A 19,385-nucleotide genomic window follows, 5' to 3' on the forward strand; every position below is an offset into this window, starting at 1 on the left:
TGTGAAAAATAAGTAAAGTAAATGTAAAAATCAGTTTGGTGTACTGATGCAAAGCTTTACACCTACGTGGGAGTAATGACCTCCAGAAATAAGGGCAGAAAACAACTGTCTTGGCAGCAGTTGTGCAGAAAGGAACCGTGGGATTGTAGAAGGTTGTTTACGTAACAAGAGAAGTTCTCCTTTTATGTTAAAAAGAGTTGGGTCTGCTCTTAGCAAGGGACAGGGGCTTGGGGCTTGGACTGTGCCTGCAGAGTTCCCTTCCCGGCCTTGTTATTCTGTAACTATGTAAGTCATGCTAATTTACGGGTGATATGTCATGACATACATGGTGTGATTGTATCATAAATGATGAAGAGGTAAGATCATATTGCTGAGAAACCCTGTGCATCATTTTGAGATGATTAAATGGGATTATCAACTGCAAGCTGTGAATAACCTGCCTGCAGGGTTTAGCACAAAGAAAGTCTCCAATGAAGTATTTGTGTCTGCTTTTGGACATTGTATTTCTAAGGCAAACGTGAATCAGTTGGAGACAACCTGGGAGAGAAAAACTGTATGTGGTCGGATTCAGAAAAGTTGAAATCTGAGATCTGGAAAGGAGGAGAAAAAAACTTAAAGGAATAGGGATGGTAAGCTTGTGGGATAGGAAAACTGATGAAGGATGAAATGGAACATAACAGTGTAAAAAAAATCATAGGAAAGAAAAACATTCAGATGGTTCCCAGGTCTTCTGTGTATGGCAAGAATGAGTGGGCTTGGGCTGAAGGAAAGCCATAGTTAAATATTATGTAGATTGTGCTGAGTGAACACTGCCTGCTGGTGGAGAATTTGAAAGAAAAGATGCCATTAAATGAGGAACAATTTATTTGTTTACTTCATGTTTGGCAGTTGAGGATGCCATGGATTAACTTTCCTTGCAGCGAAGGTGAATGAGTGGGTTTTCCAAAAGTTCTCTTTTATAGTGGTGCTGTTTTGGTTTTGTTTTTGTTGTATCGTGTGATGATATCTCTAGGTAAGTTTGTGGAGCACTAGATGGCACACTGCGGCTTTGAAACAAGCAGCCGAGGACAGCTGCATGAGAGAAACCTCAGTTAAATACCGTTGCAGAAGCATTGAAGTAACAGTAGTTTCTTGTTTGTGTTGTGTTTCCTTGCAGCTTGATAAATTATAGCCACTCATCTGCTATGTTCATTTTTACTGTATTTTCTTTCTAAAGCTATGCTCGTGCGATAAAGCAAAGTGGTTGCAGGCGTGATGGTAGGAAGGATGCGTCTTCTGATTAGTGCTATAAAAAATCAGTCGGTCTGTGCCTGAAATAGTATTTGGATTTATGTCACTGTTTTGTGATTAGGTTTGTCAGTGCTTAAAGATAACTCAGTCAGCAGTTTTGTGCTATCACACTACGTAAATTTATCACTACAGTATGTAGCACAGCTTTGTTTTGAATTATTTCTCAAGGAATAACTTGATAAACTGTAGAAGAAGTCAAATTTTATCTAATTGACATCTGTCATTTGACACAAATATTTGATATATTTGGTTTCGAATGTCTTACAATGGTGTATTTTGCAAATGCAAAGAAATATGTTTATTAGGGAAACAAAGTTCATCTTTAGTGTCTCTCATTCTGTCTTTGAGCAGCTGCAACTTTCCAGTAATAACAGCTAACTGTGTGCTGTGAGATACTTACTAAAGTTTTGTATTCTCAGTGAAAGACAGATGGGATTTGATACGTTTCGGATGGTTCTGGTCAATCTTGTGCCTTTCTCCAGGCTTTCTTCAGTCAGATAATATATATATATTGGTCTCATGCAGCTTTTATCTTGAATAATTAGATCTAATTAAAGACATTGTAAATGTCTTAAATAAGGTGAATAAAACTATTGTGAACTCTACTGTGATGCTGACACTGACAATCAGTGAAATGGAGGTTAAGAACGTGTGGTGTGGACATAGCGATACTGAGGGCTGAGTAGTAACTCTCATGTCATGCTGACAAATCAATCTGCTTAGCATGCAGGAAAATGATTGTGAATGTGAATATGTACACCCATTTCGGGTACTTGAGGAAAACTCAGTACTCACACCCTGCTTCGGATGGTTTAACCACATATTGGATGAAATTAACCTGTTAAAAAAAAAGTACATATCTTTTTTTCCCGTCTCTGGTTTCTTGTTTTCAGGCTTCTTTCCAACGTTCTAACAGCCATGACAAAGTGAGGAAGATAGTTGCAGAAGAGGGACGTACAGCACGGAACTTAATTGCATGGAGTGTTCCGCTGGAAAACAAAGAAGAGGATGGTATGTATTCAGCAGTCTTGCTTCCACTAGCTTTCTCCGCCTCCATCTCTTTCTCCATTGGCATTGCTTGCCTGGAAACATGTTTCTTACATAGGATTTCTCTATAGAAACAAAATGATTGTTCAGTGTACATAGTGTAATTTTGAGGCTTTTGCCCAAAATGCACCCTGAAGTTGACAAATCATTTTATAAAAACCTTCACAGTGACAGATGAAAAACTGTTCTCATTTTGTCTGTAAGCGACATCTAAGACTGTTCTCTTTTGCTGACATTATCAAGAGATTTGTTTCATATAATAATGTCTTTAACTGAGCTCTCGTAACTTGGGAATTTAGAATTGTAGGAATGGCTCAATACAACCCCACAAATTGCTTTCTACGCCTTAAAGCATAAGTTTGGAAGTTTCTTTTGGTATCACTTCAGCCTTTGGTAAACATCTGTGAAGAATCTTTCAGGAAGGGGATACGTGGAGCCAGTTTTCCATAATACAAGTCTTCAGAACAGTTTTGTTACTGTGTAATATTCTCTTGTGGTATGATTACTTAAGGAGCCAGGAATTGACTTGAATTTTTATACTGGTCAAGCTGTTCCAGATGTCAGAATGATGGTTTTGAGGAATTTGTCTCAAGTACTTTTGTAACTCACAACCCTGTGCAGGTGCTGCTGCTTTTGAGACTTAGGCAGGAGTGTCTGAAGGTGAACTTTTTGCTGTGAAGGTGGTTGAACACTGGGACAGGTTGCCTAGAGAAACTGGATAGTCTTTGTCCTTGGAGATGCTTAGAACCTGGCTGGACATAGTTTTGGACAGCCCACTCTAGCTGACCTGGCTTTAAGGAGGAGGTTGGCCTAGATGATATCTAGAGGTTCCTTCCAACTCAGCTGTTCTGTGATTCTGCCAGTGGAAAACAGATTTGTATGAGAAGTTATATTAAGTCACAAGATAATTGATGCTATGTCTGAAGCAAACTGATGCAAAGTTTGAGCTGTCTTTGGCTTGCTTTGTGGCTTTTATTTTTCCTTTTTAAAGCTGAAGTCTAAATTAGTCATAGAAGACAATGGGTTGTTTGAAAACCTGTTTAGATGTTTCTATGTGGACATTTGTATAAGTTTGATAAAGGTTTCATTCTGTTCAGAAGGCACAGCTGTGCCTCTGTTGAACAGTGACAGGCAGGATGACAGATTAATTTGTGAGCTAAATGTTCTGAGCCTAATTGCAAGCTTTGGTTTCAGGTTCTGTTCCTTATACTTCAGTGTTGTCCCAGTTCTCTCAGGACATATATATATATATATATATATATATCTATCAGGACTTTTAGTCTGCAGAGAGACGTGTACTGTGAATATTTTTTAGCTGCATGTAGGAAGTAACAACAGAAATAATTTAAGATCAACTAGAATATGTACCTCCCAGCTTTTCGTCACATGCAACAGCTACTCAATTTATTGTCATGAACATGTGGATTTTTAAGCGGGCCAGTTCTGTGTTCTTGTGGCAGCTTCATTTGCATCAGTCGCCAGAAGGTGTGTTTATCTGTTTGGTAGTTTTAAGTTTGCCTCTGCATGTTCTTGAGAATGTTAGTAGATCCATTGATATTGTTGGATTAGTCCCATATGTCATTTAAGCAGGACAGAACTGCGGCCCAAAGTATTTATAGAGTCTGAATTACACTTTAGGGGAAGGCAGTAATACGAATGAGTATATGCGAAAGGAAAACTGAGTATATTTCTGACAGTCCTTTTGAGCTACTGGTGACTTGATTCAATCTATTTCTTTAAGCAATCTGATATTTTTTAATACTACCTTGCTTGCAATATTCTTGCAGAAACTTTCATGTAAGACTTTTTCCTTAAAAATGAGTGGATATGAGTTGTAGATGATTGTTTGCACTAACGTTTTCTCCCAAAACATGAAAAATGAATGTAAATATGAATTTTTAGCCTTCATTAAGTAGTAGTTATGTATGATAATTAAAATGTAAGGAGCTGTAATCAGTTCCTTCTTTTGATCGTATTAGCACCGTTGTAATTTTTAAACTTTTTGTCGCTGGTGCTTTCTCCATTTAAAAAAAATTCTTTATTAAATCATAGGCTGACTTTTTTTACACAGTACAAAGGATCTGATGATAATTGCCTTATGGAAAAATTTCCCTGTGAAAAGGAGCCTGTGGCTAATGAAAGTCTGGCAGAGACAGGTCCTTTGTCTCTTGACCCTTGTCTTGGCATAGAGGGTAGATATGTTGGTGTCAGTGAGCTCCGATTCATTTTGTGCTGATCTTCCATTATGTATTTTGTCCCTGAGGAATGATATGGCAATATTATGAATTAGAACAGATCTGACTCGTTCAGGGGTCGTGTAAATCAGGCCAGCGGTTCAGGTTGCTCGAGCCAATCCTGCTATTCTTCTGGTCAAAGCAGAATTTTGCCTTTGGAGGGTTTTCGTCTGCTCGTGATGTTCAGATGTGTTGCTTTGGCACTAACAGTGTGGGAGTTAGCATTTTATATTATATGCTGTTATTCATTATAAGCTGCAGAAACAGTGAAGGCATAGGCATCTGCTGTTACTACTGGCAATGCTATAGAGGGTTGATAGATTGAAATGCTGTTTGTATCCATTCTCTTTCTGTTTCCTCTAAAAATTGTGTGCTTGTGTCCTGCTTACCATTTAAATTGTCCTCTGGAAGTTTCACATATTTAATATGGAGGTCATGGGTAAGAGAGCAATACGGAAAAGAACTGCAATCAAAATCTTCCAATTCTGTAATGGAAATATATACTTCTGTCAGTAAGAAATGTTCCTTGAAAAGGAGAGAGATTTCTGGGATGGCAGGTGGCACTTCCATTACATGTTTCAGAGCAGCCCATGTTATGTCAGATCTGAAATTCTAGTTATGAATACAGATCAATGACATGAGAAAATCCGAAACACAGTGGCAATGGTGTAGAAGAGATAGTAACTATTAACACATTTCAACTCTTGAAATTAAAACACTCCTTCTTAAATTCATTAATATGCAACACAATGTGTTGGATAGACTAATTAACAGAACAGTTGACTTTAGGAGGAGAATCTTCTTACTCTGAAAAGTTCCTTCGTCTGATAAGCATTACACTCAGATTTTTCCTACTAAATCTAAGCTGTGCTATTAGCAACAGTTAAAGCTTCCCAGAGGATTGATGTTTAAATTTTAATGGAAGGTGAGGTACCTTTGGAACTTAAAGAGATATATTAAAAAATTGGAAAATCTTGTATTTCTAACTATTCCCTTCTTATTTCCTGTTTGTTTAAAAACATTTAGGCTCTTGCCATGTAGAATTCATTTGTAGATGTAGCATTACAGGATAAGGAAGTATATTTTATTGCCTGAAAGGTAGCTGGCACGCTCTGGGGAGCCTGTAGTAGAATCTGCTGCTTTAGACAGAGTGTGAGGGAGTAAAGAGGTTTTGCCGTATGTGATGAAAGTCATGAAACTTGGCTCTCTTTGGGCAAGTAAGGAAGTTGTGGGTGTTGTAACTGAAAACACTGTGTGTAAGCTCTAGCAGCATTGGGTCTGATTGTAGCTGGCTGAAAGTGACATGAAGCAAAGGGTGTTCTTCAAGGCTCATAAGTTTTAGACCTTGGATTTCACGGACTTGAATGGGAATCCAGTCTGGTGCTGGTAGGTGAACACAGGGCCATTGTATTCTGGATGTGACAGTGACAGTGATTTGTAAAAGTAATTTTGTGCCAAATATATTGCTGTAATTCAATCTGGAGGGGGAAGAACATTGAGAATTTCGGTTATACCCGTGCTTGAAGGCAGTCTTTTCTCCAGATCCTTAGAATCAGATGATTAGAAAAATTGTATCTACTACTGCTGTACAAACTTTTAAGAAGATATGGTGCATAATAATGTTAGAAACTTCAATATGCTTTCTTAGTTAAGGATTCAAAAATTATCAGTCTCACCTGGTTGCTTCCTCCAGGCAGATCCCTCTGCCTTGCTTTAAATGGTGTTCAGGAAACCAGGTCTTGTCCAAGCCTTGTTTTTGAAAAAAATGTTCCTTAAGATGGAAAACTGCACCACCTGGGCAAGAAAGAGATTCTGGAGTGCAGGCGGGTGATATGTAGTCGTGACACTGTGATGTGGGCTGACTGTTTGATAGATAATGTGGAAGAAGAGAGGTGACGCGGTAGGTTCCTTTCACTGTGTGCAAGAACTGGAGCAAAGAACAGAACGCTTACGCAGTGGTATCCGCAGATTCATTCAAGAAGATGAAAGGAAATGTAATGGAAAATGGTTGTCGTTCTTGCTGAAGGCTTGAATGCTAAACAGTGTCATAGGCACTGGAACAGCATGCACAGTTGATCCCTGCCATTGTGAGGACAGAAATGAGGGCTGCTGTTAATTACAAAATTTAAAGGCACATTTCTCATATCAGTAAAACTACCTAAAGGAGAGAGATGAGAGGGATGACTGTTGAGATTGTCAGTATAAAAGACAGCTTTTGAAAATAGCTTATCAATGGCTTTTTTGGAGGTATTAGCACCTCTTTTTTTTTTGTGACAGGAAGCCCTGCATGCTTTGTATTTAATTGCCAGACACAATGGAAATAGACTGCAAGTGTAAAATAACTCCCCCAGTGCTGCAAAAATTTGCTACTTTATATATTTCACATTAGCAACCTAGTAGCTAATGAGATGATCATCTTTGGTCACTATTGTTCTTTCCTTAACATTCAGTAGATCCCTGGTAACCGATGCTCTTCATGTGTCACTGAGTTACTGTGCATCTCACAGCACTGCTGGTGTTGTGTAGTTACCAGTAGTCACCAAACATAGGCAGAACTGTTGAGCAGTGCTCGTGTTGACACTTCTTGTGAGTGTAGGAGGACAGAAGCAGAAAGGAAGGTGTCTTCCAATAACCAGAGGCAATTATTAGAAGAAAAAGAATAGTAAAGCTTGGAAATGTGGCTGCTGCTGAAATACAGAATTTTTTGGTGCATTCACCCTAATAAGAAATGAGTCCTTGCCACATGATATTTGCTTTTAAGTTTGCAAAGCCTGGTATTTACATAAGTTTTGTTTTCTTTAACTGTCTGCTTTGTATAGAAAGTGCCTGAAAAGTTGCTGTTGTCTGTACAGGCGACTTGTTCAGATGTTTCCCAGTCCTTAGATGGTGAATTAGTATTCGGGGTTTTGTAAAATCTAAAGAGATTGCAACTTTTTTTGGTATTCATCTGCTCCTTTTTAATTTTAATATAACCCATTTAAGCCTTACACTGTGCAAGTTCTGTATCTCATTGCATTCAAAATCTTGTCTTTGCTGAATGTAAATCTTGTTAGAAGAGAGACTTGGGTGATTGAAATATTTCAGTTATCCCGGTTCTAACATGGAACTTATCTGAAGTCAAAGCTTTTTACTGAGTAGGAATTTTTTATACAGACAGTAGCTGGATCGAATGTTGCTAAATTGAATTCAATATGTTTATTTGTATGTGTTGTTTTGGCTAATGTAGCATTTAAAAAATGAATTATCAAGCAAATAATTTTTAAATTGTTTGAAAATTAAAGGCCTTGTTCCCAGGAATAGCCAGTGATGCAAACCAGCTGTACAACTGCTTGATTAACAGGGGTTTACAGCTGCTTCACATAACCAGAGCAGTGTAGAACAGCTGGACTGTGTTAGGGAATTTGGCCTAAGAACTGCTGAAAACTCAACTGGACAATCCTGAAATTCAGGAATGAGCTTCGTGGTCTAGGAAGGAACTGCATGCAACTAATGCATTTATGTGCTTGGCTTCATCCAGCTAAATAATCTCGAAACTTTTACTTAGATGTAATCTGTGCTGGAGCGTACTCTTGCCATGGTTAGTATTTTGTCTTAACTTGCTTACATTTGTGGTAATTGGATCCTGTGATTTTCATGTACTGCAAGTTAGAGACTAAGTTGGAGGAATAAAATTTTTTTTTTAATTATTTTTTCTTAAATTGCCCCAAAGCAAATCTCAAAGATTAACTGCCAGAGTGTCAGGTAGGTCCAGGCTAATAAGAATTTATCTCTGCAAAGATTACTCTTAATCAGTGAAGAAGTGGCCACCACCACAACAGGGAGACCTGAAATCATTCTTTCAGACTGTGGGGATTTACGCTCGTTTTGGAAGCATGGTTGCTAAAGTCAGTTCATGTAAGTGGAAGGTGACAGGTACACTTGAGAAGGCATTTTAGATCTGCAGGGGACTGACTCATGCTTTGTGAAAGTTTTTCCCTCTTCCTTTGGAGACCTAAATGCAGGTGAACTAATTCCAGTCCTGCGTTCTGGTTTTCCCCATCTTTCTTGGTAGAAAATATGTAAATCTACTGATAGGTTGTTTGAACAATTCAAGAAAAACTAAATCATTACATTTGGTTTTCCTTACTCAGACATTTGTTGTTTTAATTCTGTAATATCTGATTGAACCGTCATTCAAGAGCAGAGTTTTTTTAGTCTATACAGAAAACTAGTACCATGTTTGACTTGTAGATTATGATGATACAATACTCAGAGGTACTGAGCACTTAAAGGTAGATTATTTTTGTTTAATGAAGTCTGCAATTCTTGCCTTTCTTTGCATTTTTTTTTCATTTTCTGTGTGTTTTCTGGCATTATCCACATTCTAAACAGTGGAATATATGTTTGGAATATACAGTTTTATGAACCTCTTAGCTCGTACATTGTGCCAATATCAGTACATTGCAAGATGAGATGCGTGCATCTTGGAATGCTCTAGTTAAAATCATTACTGTTGGTTAAAACGGTTGCTTCTCCCACAGGAAAATCAAAATGGCAAGCTGGTGGAAAAACAAAGAGGGTGACTCAAGGGACACATAAGACTGCAAAACAGGTATCTGCTTATTTTTTTATTATGACATAAAATTTACGACTTAAAAATTATGTTTTGTGGTATCACTGATACATTACTGGCTGAATAATACATATATAAAACTGTGCATACATTGTATGTTTTAAGTATGCAAGTTTCTAAATCAAGTGTTCAGAAGTTAAAAGACACCAGAATTTAAGTTATCTTCCTCAGCCTTTACTTTTAGCACTTCTGAATCTCTGGGTGCGTGACATCTTGGCTTTTAGTTGTTTTTAGGAAACTGCTGTTCAAAGAAACGGTACAGGGTATTGTTCCTATAAGCATGCTGCTTATCCAGAGGTTAACTTTCTGCCGAGTTTCTAATCTAAGGAAATGCTTTACTTCTCGACTTCGTCTGTAACAGCTAAAGTCAATGTCTCCTGTTTTGGAGAAGCTTAGTCCAGGTGAATAAAATTTCTGAGAGTTACAACTGAGTAGCAAGTCCAAATGAGAAGTGTGAAGAAGAAACTTCTTTTAATTTTACTCATGTTTTTTTCTATGTGACCGACAGCCTTTATTATATCAATAAAGTGATGCCTCAGTCTTTCCTCATGTTTAGTATTTTTAACATTTGCTTTTCTTTGATCAATGGGTATAGCCATTCAGTGTTTTGAGACAATCTATCAGAGTTTGATAATATGGCATATGGAAGATGTTATTATTTGGGAAATAAAAGAGAAAGAAAATGTATTCTCCTTCCATAGAGATGTATTTGCGTCTGTAAAACACAGATGTGCTATTTTCCCAACTGAGTTTAGCAGCCACTAACTTTGTGTTCTTTCTTCATGTACCAGTGTGGTGCAAATAGAGCGTGTTCTGGGTTTCTTCTTCCGTCAAGGTGGAATGTTTTATTGTCTTGGTTGGGGCTCCCTGTGAGCGTTTGCGCTCCGAAACTTATGGGTATCAGAGTAATGTGCTACACTGTTCAGATTCTGTCTGTCAGGCGCTTGGGATGGGGTCAGTACTGCACTTTCAGGAGAACACTTGATTGTTCCTCAGTGGCTCTGTGTGGGGTTGCTGTACTAAAACTGTATTGTAGAAACAGAATGCATTCCTAGTGGGTACAAATGAAGTCTGAATGAGCTGGGGAGTGTCTGTGCACGTGGCACTTCAACTTGGCATTCAGCACCTTTATTTCTGATACATTTCAGTCACTGGATACTGCTGTAAATTGGTGGCTTTTTTGTTACTTTTTTTGAGCCTTCAGTTTTAATTTTCCTTTGCTTATAAATGGGCCACTAATCTCAAGAAAATAAACTTACAAGAACTCTTCCGTATGATCTTATCAATCTCATCTTCCTCTCATTAGGGTGCTGGCAAATCTACATTCAGTAAATGTTGGCATCCTGAGACTAAATATACATTTCATGGTCTCCAGAGCTCCACAACATTACTGAAACTATTTTTGGTGGGGGGAGGAAAAGAAGACTCCTTTTTAACATCACTTTCATCGTCCATACTGAGTTAATTGAGATTTAGGAAGGGATATTCCTGTGTTTCTTAACTTCAGAGGCATGAAACCTTTGCATTTCCTGCAGCTGAAGTTTATAGTGACAGTTCAACCTGGCATTTTCCTAATTGAAATGATAATAAATGAATGCCAAATACAGTAGATGGATAACATTTATTGCTAAATATCAAAACATATTCGTTGTCTTCAAGATACATTTGAAAATGTATATTTCCCGTAGTAGGAATTACACATGGTTCCGATTCCAAAATAACTGAACCTTTACACCTACAATATTGCCTAAATGCATAGAAACCTAATGACTTTACCAAGGTCACGTTTTATAAATAGAGGCAGCAGAACGTGCACTGTTATTTTTGTATAGCTATTTATGATTCTGTAGTCAAGGTTGTGTCATTATAAACTGTATTTTAAAAGAGCTGTAAATTAGCCAGAATAAACTTTGCTGTAAAGGTTTATACACAAGGCCTCAGCTAAGGAGCATCTTTTCTCCAAGTTCTTTAAGAGATGGCTTGTATGGCATAGAAGAAAAAGTATTAAATACTCTGATGTATGAAACCCTCCTGAAATTCCTATGTCCTTCAGAGTCCTTTGGAATATCCTGTGCTGATGAGTGACAGTGCATCTCCAGTCAAGGTGATGTGTCCTCACAGGAGTGACTAAGCTGAACACACACAGCAGACACGTAACACTGAGGTGACATAAGGCGCTTCCAAGTTGGTACGTCAGGATTGCTGTCTGTGCCAGCATTTGAGAAGCCAGTTGGATGTTCTCCCTCGCTCCCGTCCCAGTCAGCACATTAGCAGTCCTCTGCATCTGTGCAGCAAAGTAGCACTAGGTAGATTAGCCTGCATGCGAACACTAAAATCCCAACAACAGATTTGCTCGAGTTAAAGCTGTTAATTTACAACTAAAACAGCATGAGGACACTTCCAGACTTAGTGTAAGTAGGAACAACTTGATTCATTGGCACAGCCCTTGGGTTGGGTTGAATTTAGCTTGCAGTGTTAACAATATGGTAAATGGAAACCTTAGTACAAGTAGTCTTCTAAAGTGTGAAAGCTTCCTTTCATAACTATTTCAGTGCTTGCTGCCATCTCCTCTGCAATGTAACCATAGTGTATGAATCAAGGGGCCAGCCACGTCAGCATCTCACTGACATTAATGCTCCTACGTTAGAATGAGGGTTTAAAAACAGTAAATGTCTTGGTATTAGGATTTAACTGTGATGGAATATTGCTGGTGTGATTATTAGTGTTATTTTCATCTATGGTTGCACATACTTGTCAGAATAAGTAATACAGGGTATGTAATTAGACAGTGTAACTTTCCAGCGTGCTAAGAGGCAGAATACCTTGTACTGTTGTGCAGTTTGAATACTGGTTTATGAATGTCAAAGACACAGAGTCCAGTTCTACATAGCTGCTGCCAGTATTTAGATAAAGTGTGTTTTTAAAAAACTCAAGTCATTGGGATGCTGTGGTCTCCAGTGAAAGATTTGTTGTTTATAGAGGTCTGAATATGTTGAAAAAACGTGTTTTGTACAGAAACCCAACCCCTTACCATCCTTCTGTTGATGTTTTCATTTTCCCTTGTGTTTTGTTTTTCAGAACGCTACGATCGACTGTAAATTAACAGCAGCAGCAGCTGGAGATAAAAACTTTGACAAAAGCCCAACCAAAACCAGGCAGCCTCGAAAAGTTGATCTGCGAGCTCGATACTGGGCGTTTCTTTTTGACAACCTCAGGCGGGCAGTTGATGAGATCTATGTCACGTGTGAATCGGACCAGAGCGTAGTAGAATGCAAGGTACGTCCCAGGCTGTTCCTTGCCTGTGTCACATGGCTCTTACCATGCTTTTTTTATACTTGACAAAGAAGCCAAATGAAGAATTGGAGTCTTAGAAATGTTACTTTTTGATTTGTAATTAGTGAAGACTTGTAATTAGGGAAACTGATGGCATGTTTATTCAGGATTAAGATGATGATTTCATCCTAGGCAGTGACTGATTTTTTTTAAGTGTATAAAACTTGTAGTCATGTCGATAATGTTATTAGGTCTCAGTTTTTTGGTGAAATCAGATTTTGCTTATTGAGTTCTGATTTTGCTTATATTCTAACTGAATACTGGTCAATTTATTTTTTCCCTGTGATGTTCTTTGCTGTAGGTGGCACTGTTGTGATTCAGCCTTTTTCACATCTGTTTGCTTCCTGTTAAGTGGCTTAATTATACATTGCTCCCTTTTTGCGGTGATAGTTACCACTCTTTGGGTTCTCTCTGTGGCATTAAGGAAGTGACGGGTGGTCACATGTGAACAACGTCTGGTTGGGATGTCGCTGTAAGGCTCGCTTCCTAACTTCAAATAACCCGTGTTCGTAATAGTATATGCATCTGTTTTACATTTTATGATGGTTTTCTAGTAGATCCGTAAAAAGACTCTTGTCATTTAATAAAAATCACTCATTCTTTAGAAATTAAATTTATCTCAGGCATTAAGAGAAGCCAGAAGAATATGTTATAAAAAAAAAGTTAAAGATGCGACTTCTGTTTTCACATTAAACATGGCTGAAAACGCAACACATCCTGGGAATGATTACCTAATCACTGTGAAAGATTGCATATATATCAATTTAGGTAAGCTTTTTTCTTATCATATGCATCTGGTTTTCTGCTGTAATCAGACACGGCCAAACTGACTTTGAGATTGGCGTACAAATACATTTCATTGAAAGCAGGTTTGAAAACTGAACAGTAGCTAGAGGCCTCCAATGCTGGTTGCTCTAACACAGTTTACCATTTTGTTACTGAACTGCCTTCCTGCTCAGGAAACTTCTCTGGAGAATATTTTGGTTTAAGAAAATCAGTCAGCCTTGCATTGTAATTAGATTACCATTTTAAACTTTTGTGACTGGAAGAACAGAAGCATATTTGTATCATTATCACATATTTTGGGGGTTAGACAGCATTCAGCATTTTAATCGTGCTATTTGATCTGTTCTTGGATGGAAATATTACATAGCCTGAGTGAAAAGCCCTCCTGTTAGCAGCCGTTTGACAGTGATGTGCGTATCTGTGTATATTGGCTTCCTCATTTGCAAAACAGAGGCGGAGAAAACAAAACATGAATAAACAGGGCAGTTCGGTATCCCATGTTTTACAACTTGTGTAACATTTGTGTTTTATTTACCCTTTAAAAGATCTTTCTTCTCAGCACAAAACAGTGCCTTACCCAAGCAGCTGGAACATGCATTTGTGTGCTGGTCTCCTGTGAGATTGTTTTTTAAAGTTTCCTGTTCAATGATGATACAGAAAGTGTTTACTGTAGTACCTCTGTCTTTCAGTTCATAAATTAAATTCACGATCTAGTCTCAGAGTTCAGTTGGCAAATGATATTTATTGAGAAGCACTCATGTGACATTGTTTCAGGAATTCTTGTAGCTTAGTGAAAGGCCAATGTCCTGTCTTAAAAACAGCATAACCGAGTCTTTGGTTTGATCATTACTGTTTGTCCATATGAGACTCAGCTCAAGTAAATAACCACCACTTCCTTATCTAAAACACTTGTTTTATTGCCGTGGCTTTGCGAGTCCTGTATATGTTGCTCTCGTGTCAGTCCCAAGGACCAAGTTTCAAACTTTGTATGAAGCTGTTCCGATCTTGCCTGATCAGATCTTGTAAGATCTCTGGTAGTGCCTTTTATCGCTGTTTGAAAATGTTGAAGCAGTGAGCAGAATCTGGACCCCTGTTTTGTGCCCGCGTGTGCGTCCACTGCTGCAGGGAAGGTGGCTGTAGTGAGGTACAGTGTGTTATTCCAGGGACGGCTCCAGCCACTTGCACATGGAGAATTGGGAGGACGCAAAGTGATTTTATGCCTCTGGTTACAAATTCTGTGTGGTTTAATGAGGTTTCTCCCTAACTCTGCCATCATCGGCAGAATACCAGCAATGCCGATATGGCAGGGAAAATATGTTAAGCTTTACTGGCAGGAAAATAATATGTATGACGTGCATAATCCTTTTGCAGGCTTTTGGACTTAGGAGGCCAGGTTTAATTCAGTCGTACTGTGTGTCCTGTCTGCCCTTGTGTATGCATGATTTTCTGTCATCATCGCCATAACTTTTAATACCAGTGTACCAATGTACATCAACTTAGTCATTATATATTCCGTGAGAGGTTGGTGATGAGCCTGGAAGAAGACACCCTGCTAAGGTTCACATTTCAGAAAAAATTGCTACTCGGTCTTTATTGGACACCGCAGAATTCAGAGAGAGAACCAGAGAACAGAGAATATCAAAACGATTAAAGTGTTTAACTTTTCCTTCTTCATTTTGTTTTTAAAGTGGAATTTTGAAAGTTCCTTTTTATTAAGATAAATCTGTGTTAACAAAGACTTTCTTAATCCATATTTCAGTTTTTTAAGTGATATCTTTTATGTCTTGCTCAAATGAGTATGTGCAGTTCTACTTAAACATTTCAGTTCTTAAAAGACGACCTGTGTAAAAATGAAATGTGTTGACTTCTTGCATTTGAAATCTTCAGATTTAGCTGATATAAAGATGTTTCTTTTTGATTTTGTACCTTTTGCTCTCTTGTAGTCTTACAAGTTGGTATAGTTCATTGATTCTGTTGTCACTGAAGCTGATGTTTGATGCTCCCAAATCGGAAAGGGCTCTAGTGGCTGGTTGTGGTTGAAACTGCAGACGGGAGGGTTGTGGTGAAGATACAAACAGTGGAAATGTGTGTAATAGGATCAGTGATTGTGTGGATTTTCTCTTAGGTTTGGGCACTGCTGAAGTTGGTGTTTTGCTATTGACTTGGTGTTGAGAACTCTCAAACCTCCATATAGATATATAGAACATGTATAACTATTTTTCTGTGTTTCTTAGCAAGGCAGCCTTTCATATCAGTAGGGTTTTATGGAATAGATTCAAGATATTTGAGAAGGTCCAATTCTGCAGCTGGAACGTGTCAGAAGTATGCGAGGCTGCCACTTACCACTTAGTTATAAAAAATACATGCTTTCTATTTCTGAATTTGGAGGTATTTAGGAAGAGTATGTTTATGTCTCTCTGTAAATAAATACCCTTTGGCTCTATTGTGGCAGTGTCAGCGGCAAGTGAAAATCACTTTTGTGAGCATTCCTTCAGCCTCTTTTCGAACATTTTCATTGTCATCTTGTGCAGATGAGGCAACAGTGAGGGAGAGGAAGGTGGGGTGGTGGTTTGGTATTCAGTCCTATAGACAGAGAGGGTTGAGAGATTTCAGAATCATAATCTGTTCTAAAAAGCTGTTTGTAATTCACCTCTATGGAAATGGCTACAAGGAAGTTTTGAAGCAATTTTTGTGTCAAATTACTGAAGGAACTGGTTAGCCTTAAAAGCATAAATGGAAAGAAGGAAAGAAGGAATGTAGGTTGCCTGCTAAAAGTGTACTCCAGTAAAAGAAAATGGAGCTTATTTTGCTAAATACACAATCTATGTTCAGTATAGATAGTGAAACATATGAAGTATTCATAGTTTATACAATAAACCACTTATTTCTAGACTTGAGAACAAGCTAATGTACAGATGTGGTGACTCTGACACTTTGTTACTGATGTCAGTGACATTCTGTCACTTTGAATTTTTGTAGCTTTGAAATCCTAACAATCTTCCATACTTCCCTATTTTCCTCCTCCTTGTTTGAGAATGAGAGAACAAATGGAGAAGATGATGTTTCAAAGATGTCGTGGAATTTCCAAGCCGAATGAACTTTTGTTTTTATGGATTATAATAGGCCTCTCGAGGGTCCAAGTCAGGCTTGTCCTGATTCAGCAATACAGGACTATTCTGATGTAGGTGTTCTATATAGTAGAGATTCTTGTTGATTGCTAGGTAATTAATATGATCACGCAATTGAAGAAACTAGAAGTACAGCTTTAAGATAAATACAGAAACTGAAGTAGTGTCTGAGAGCTGGAGGAAAGAAGGAAAAACACAGAGAGCTATTTGACATGCAGGATTATTGATCAGGGAGTTGAACAGAGAGGAGAAAGAAACAGGAGCCGTATTGTGAGTGATTTTAGGTTTATGTCACTGGTTTTCCTTTAGGTGTTGCTTTTTAACAGTATTGCTTTCTTTTTTTAGTTTGAACTGGCTCCTTAACAATCGTATATCATGGATACGACCTTGAAAAATAATGGGATTTAAAATTGTTTTGACTTTCATGCAGCCGTAGTCTTCTCTCATAAAGGTTCCTTTTTGTCAGCACCTTCTCAAGTGGTACAAGTTTCCCCTGCTTCAGCACCACAGGGTATATTTGCTACCCTCGTACCGTAGGTGAGCCGGAGAGCCGTATTGATGGCCGGGACCCCAGAGCCCTGCCCGCCCGTATTGTGTGTCAGCAGGACAAAGGGATGGCGCCAACCGGCCTGCTCTGTGCGCCAGTGACTAGAATTAATTACAAACCAATCGAATCCGTTGCAGCCAATTGGTAAACTAATTGGTAATTTTAGCTGTACATCTATATGTAGTTATCTGCCTGCCTGTAACGGCGCTTTCAGAGCCACTTTTGTTCTGCTTCATCCTGCTTGACAAAATGGCCCTCATAGCTTTAGGGAGAAAGATGTACATCAGTGGCTATGGGGCCGCTCCAGCTGCTTGTCTTGTTTGTATTCCCTTGTTCGTACAACATGACTCGGGTTACAGCTGCGTGGTTCTGCTCTGATCATCTCTGATAATGTGGAGCTAAACATTCCTTAAAATAGGTTAAGCCATTTATTGTGTTTTTTTTCCTGTGCCAACTAGCTTCAGGAATATGACTCATACTCAGATTTATTCTGTTTTTTTGTGAGGGATATCTCAGTGGCAGACTTGAAAAGTAAATGATTCAGAATTAAATTTTGCTTTCTATGCTTTTATTGTTAGTAACAGTCAGCGCAGCTTAGCGTGGGCTAACCTAAATGGACATGAATTGAATTAGAACGCTGAAATTATATTAGGGAATCTGAAAAAAACACTGGCTAAAAGACTTGACTTGTTCATTTCTCGTAGCAGATTGTATTGTAGGATTATTTTGGTGCTGTAAACCAACTGCCTTGTAAGAAAGATTTTTGTTAGCTTTCTTGTGGAGTATTTCAAAACAAAGAGCAACTTTTACATCAGCAGCGGTATTCTGTTTGATTTCCCTGGTGTTTGCCTTTGTGACTGTTCCCTTGCAGCAACCGGCCTGTGCTCAGTGTCTGTCACATGTACAGCTGAAAGGGTGCTTCTGGGAGGGTTGAGGCTGAATTCCAAACTTGCATTTGTGTTACACAAAATGAATAGTCATCTGTATCATTTTATGCCTACATTAGAGGTCCTTTTTCTATTAAAAGGATAATTAATAGTAAAGGTGAATTGGGCATGGTGTTACAAAAATGTGTGTTGGTTACCTGTACTCTAGTAGAGTGGTTTTGCTGGGTTCAGTGTTCAAGGTTTCACTGTTAAATTTGAAGTTATAAACGTAAGAATCAGTACATTTTCATTTGTAATTGTTCCCAAAATATTTCTAAGTAATAATGATTTGCTTTGAGCAGAAAATTTCTCTTTAATACCAGCAGGAATTGCATCAATATAGTAAAGAAAGTGCAAAACAGCAAAAGTGTGTCATTAGTGTTTTTCCTTACACCCTAAAATTACGTGTGTTTTAAACTCAGCCTATGAAGCTGATAATAAGTTTTCATGGAATTTAAGCTTCACTTATGGATTTTGGTTATTTTCATCGTGTTGTTATCCTACAGTACAGTATAGATTTTTCTTGTCGCTGAAGAAGTAGTTAGGAAAGCTGCTGTTTCTGGATGATGTGATCTTGAACTGTGTCCTTCAGAAAAGTGTTAGTGTGCTCCCTGAGTGATAACCAGCACTGCCAAGAAGGTGCCTTATGCCTCTTAGCTAAGAGTTTCAGGGTTTGTTTTTTCAGGGTTGTTTTCATGGGTTTATTTTTTCTGAGAGCACTACAGATGAGTAACCATCCGACTTTCTTTTCAGTTCCTTTGTTGGGGTGGGGAGGAATTGTTTTTCAAATACAAAGGCTGATGTAGTGGTTCGTTTTCAGGAAGTCCTGATGATGCTTGATAACTATGTAAGGGACTTCAAAGCATTGATTGACTGGATCCAGCTACAGGAGAAGCTAGAAAAAGCTGATGCTCAAAGCAGGTAATTAGATTTACTTTTTTTTTGTCTACATCCAAATACTGTCTCATCGTAAACTTCATTTGATAGCAGAGTAGACCAAATGTGACAGAGTGGGTTTATCAGCTGATTATATGTTATTAGTCCTGCTAGTAGTACTGGAACCAGTTAAAAAATCATATCTGTAAGTGCTTTTATGAATCTCTCTTCACCAGCACTGGCTTCTACAAGTTTGATTTTGGTTTTAAGTGCCGATTGTAATTTTCATGTAATCAGCGATAGCTTCAGGAGCAAGAATTACTATTAAAAAAGAAAATAGCTTCAGTGAGATGCATAACAAACCGCTACCCTTGCTTCTGCCTCAAACCACGTCTGTTCGGATGAGAACATTTCAGTTCTCATCAGTGGCAGTTAACTTAAATCAGCCTTTTCCGTTACCTGTGCAAGGACACATTGATCAGTAAATGGTATTGCTGACAAAGACTGGTGTGTCACTAGCATCACAGAAGGAGAGGATGGGGATATATTTAGTTAGTTCTAAAGGGTTTTGTTCTGCAGACATTTGATACCTGTATTAACCAAAGC

At 38.3% G+C, this 19,385-nt stretch overlaps 1 protein-coding gene across 2 annotated transcripts in view; it reads left to right on the top strand.

Moving 5' to 3' along the window:
• SCAPER (S-phase cyclin A associated protein in the ER) overlaps positions 1 to 19,385 on the top strand; it is a 134,119-nt gene that overhangs the window by 3,234 nt on the left and 111,500 nt on the right. For both annotated transcript variants that reach the window (XM_054077493.1, XM_054077494.1), the window contains exons 3-6: positions 2,184 to 2,301; positions 9,092 to 9,162; positions 12,262 to 12,459; positions 18,724 to 18,824. In XM_054077493.1, the coding sequence (XP_053933468.1) occupies positions 2,184 to 2,301; positions 9,092 to 9,162; positions 12,262 to 12,459; positions 18,724 to 18,824 (488 nt within the window). The remainder of the gene's footprint in view (positions 1 to 2,183; positions 2,302 to 9,091; positions 9,163 to 12,261; positions 12,460 to 18,723; positions 18,825 to 19,385) is intronic.

The sequence above is a fragment of the Cuculus canorus genome, chromosome 12 (assembly GCF_017976375.1).
Source record: "Cuculus canorus isolate bCucCan1 chromosome 12, bCucCan1.pri, whole genome shotgun sequence".
Taxonomy (NCBI): Eukaryota; Metazoa; Chordata; class Aves; order Cuculiformes; family Cuculidae; genus Cuculus; species Cuculus canorus.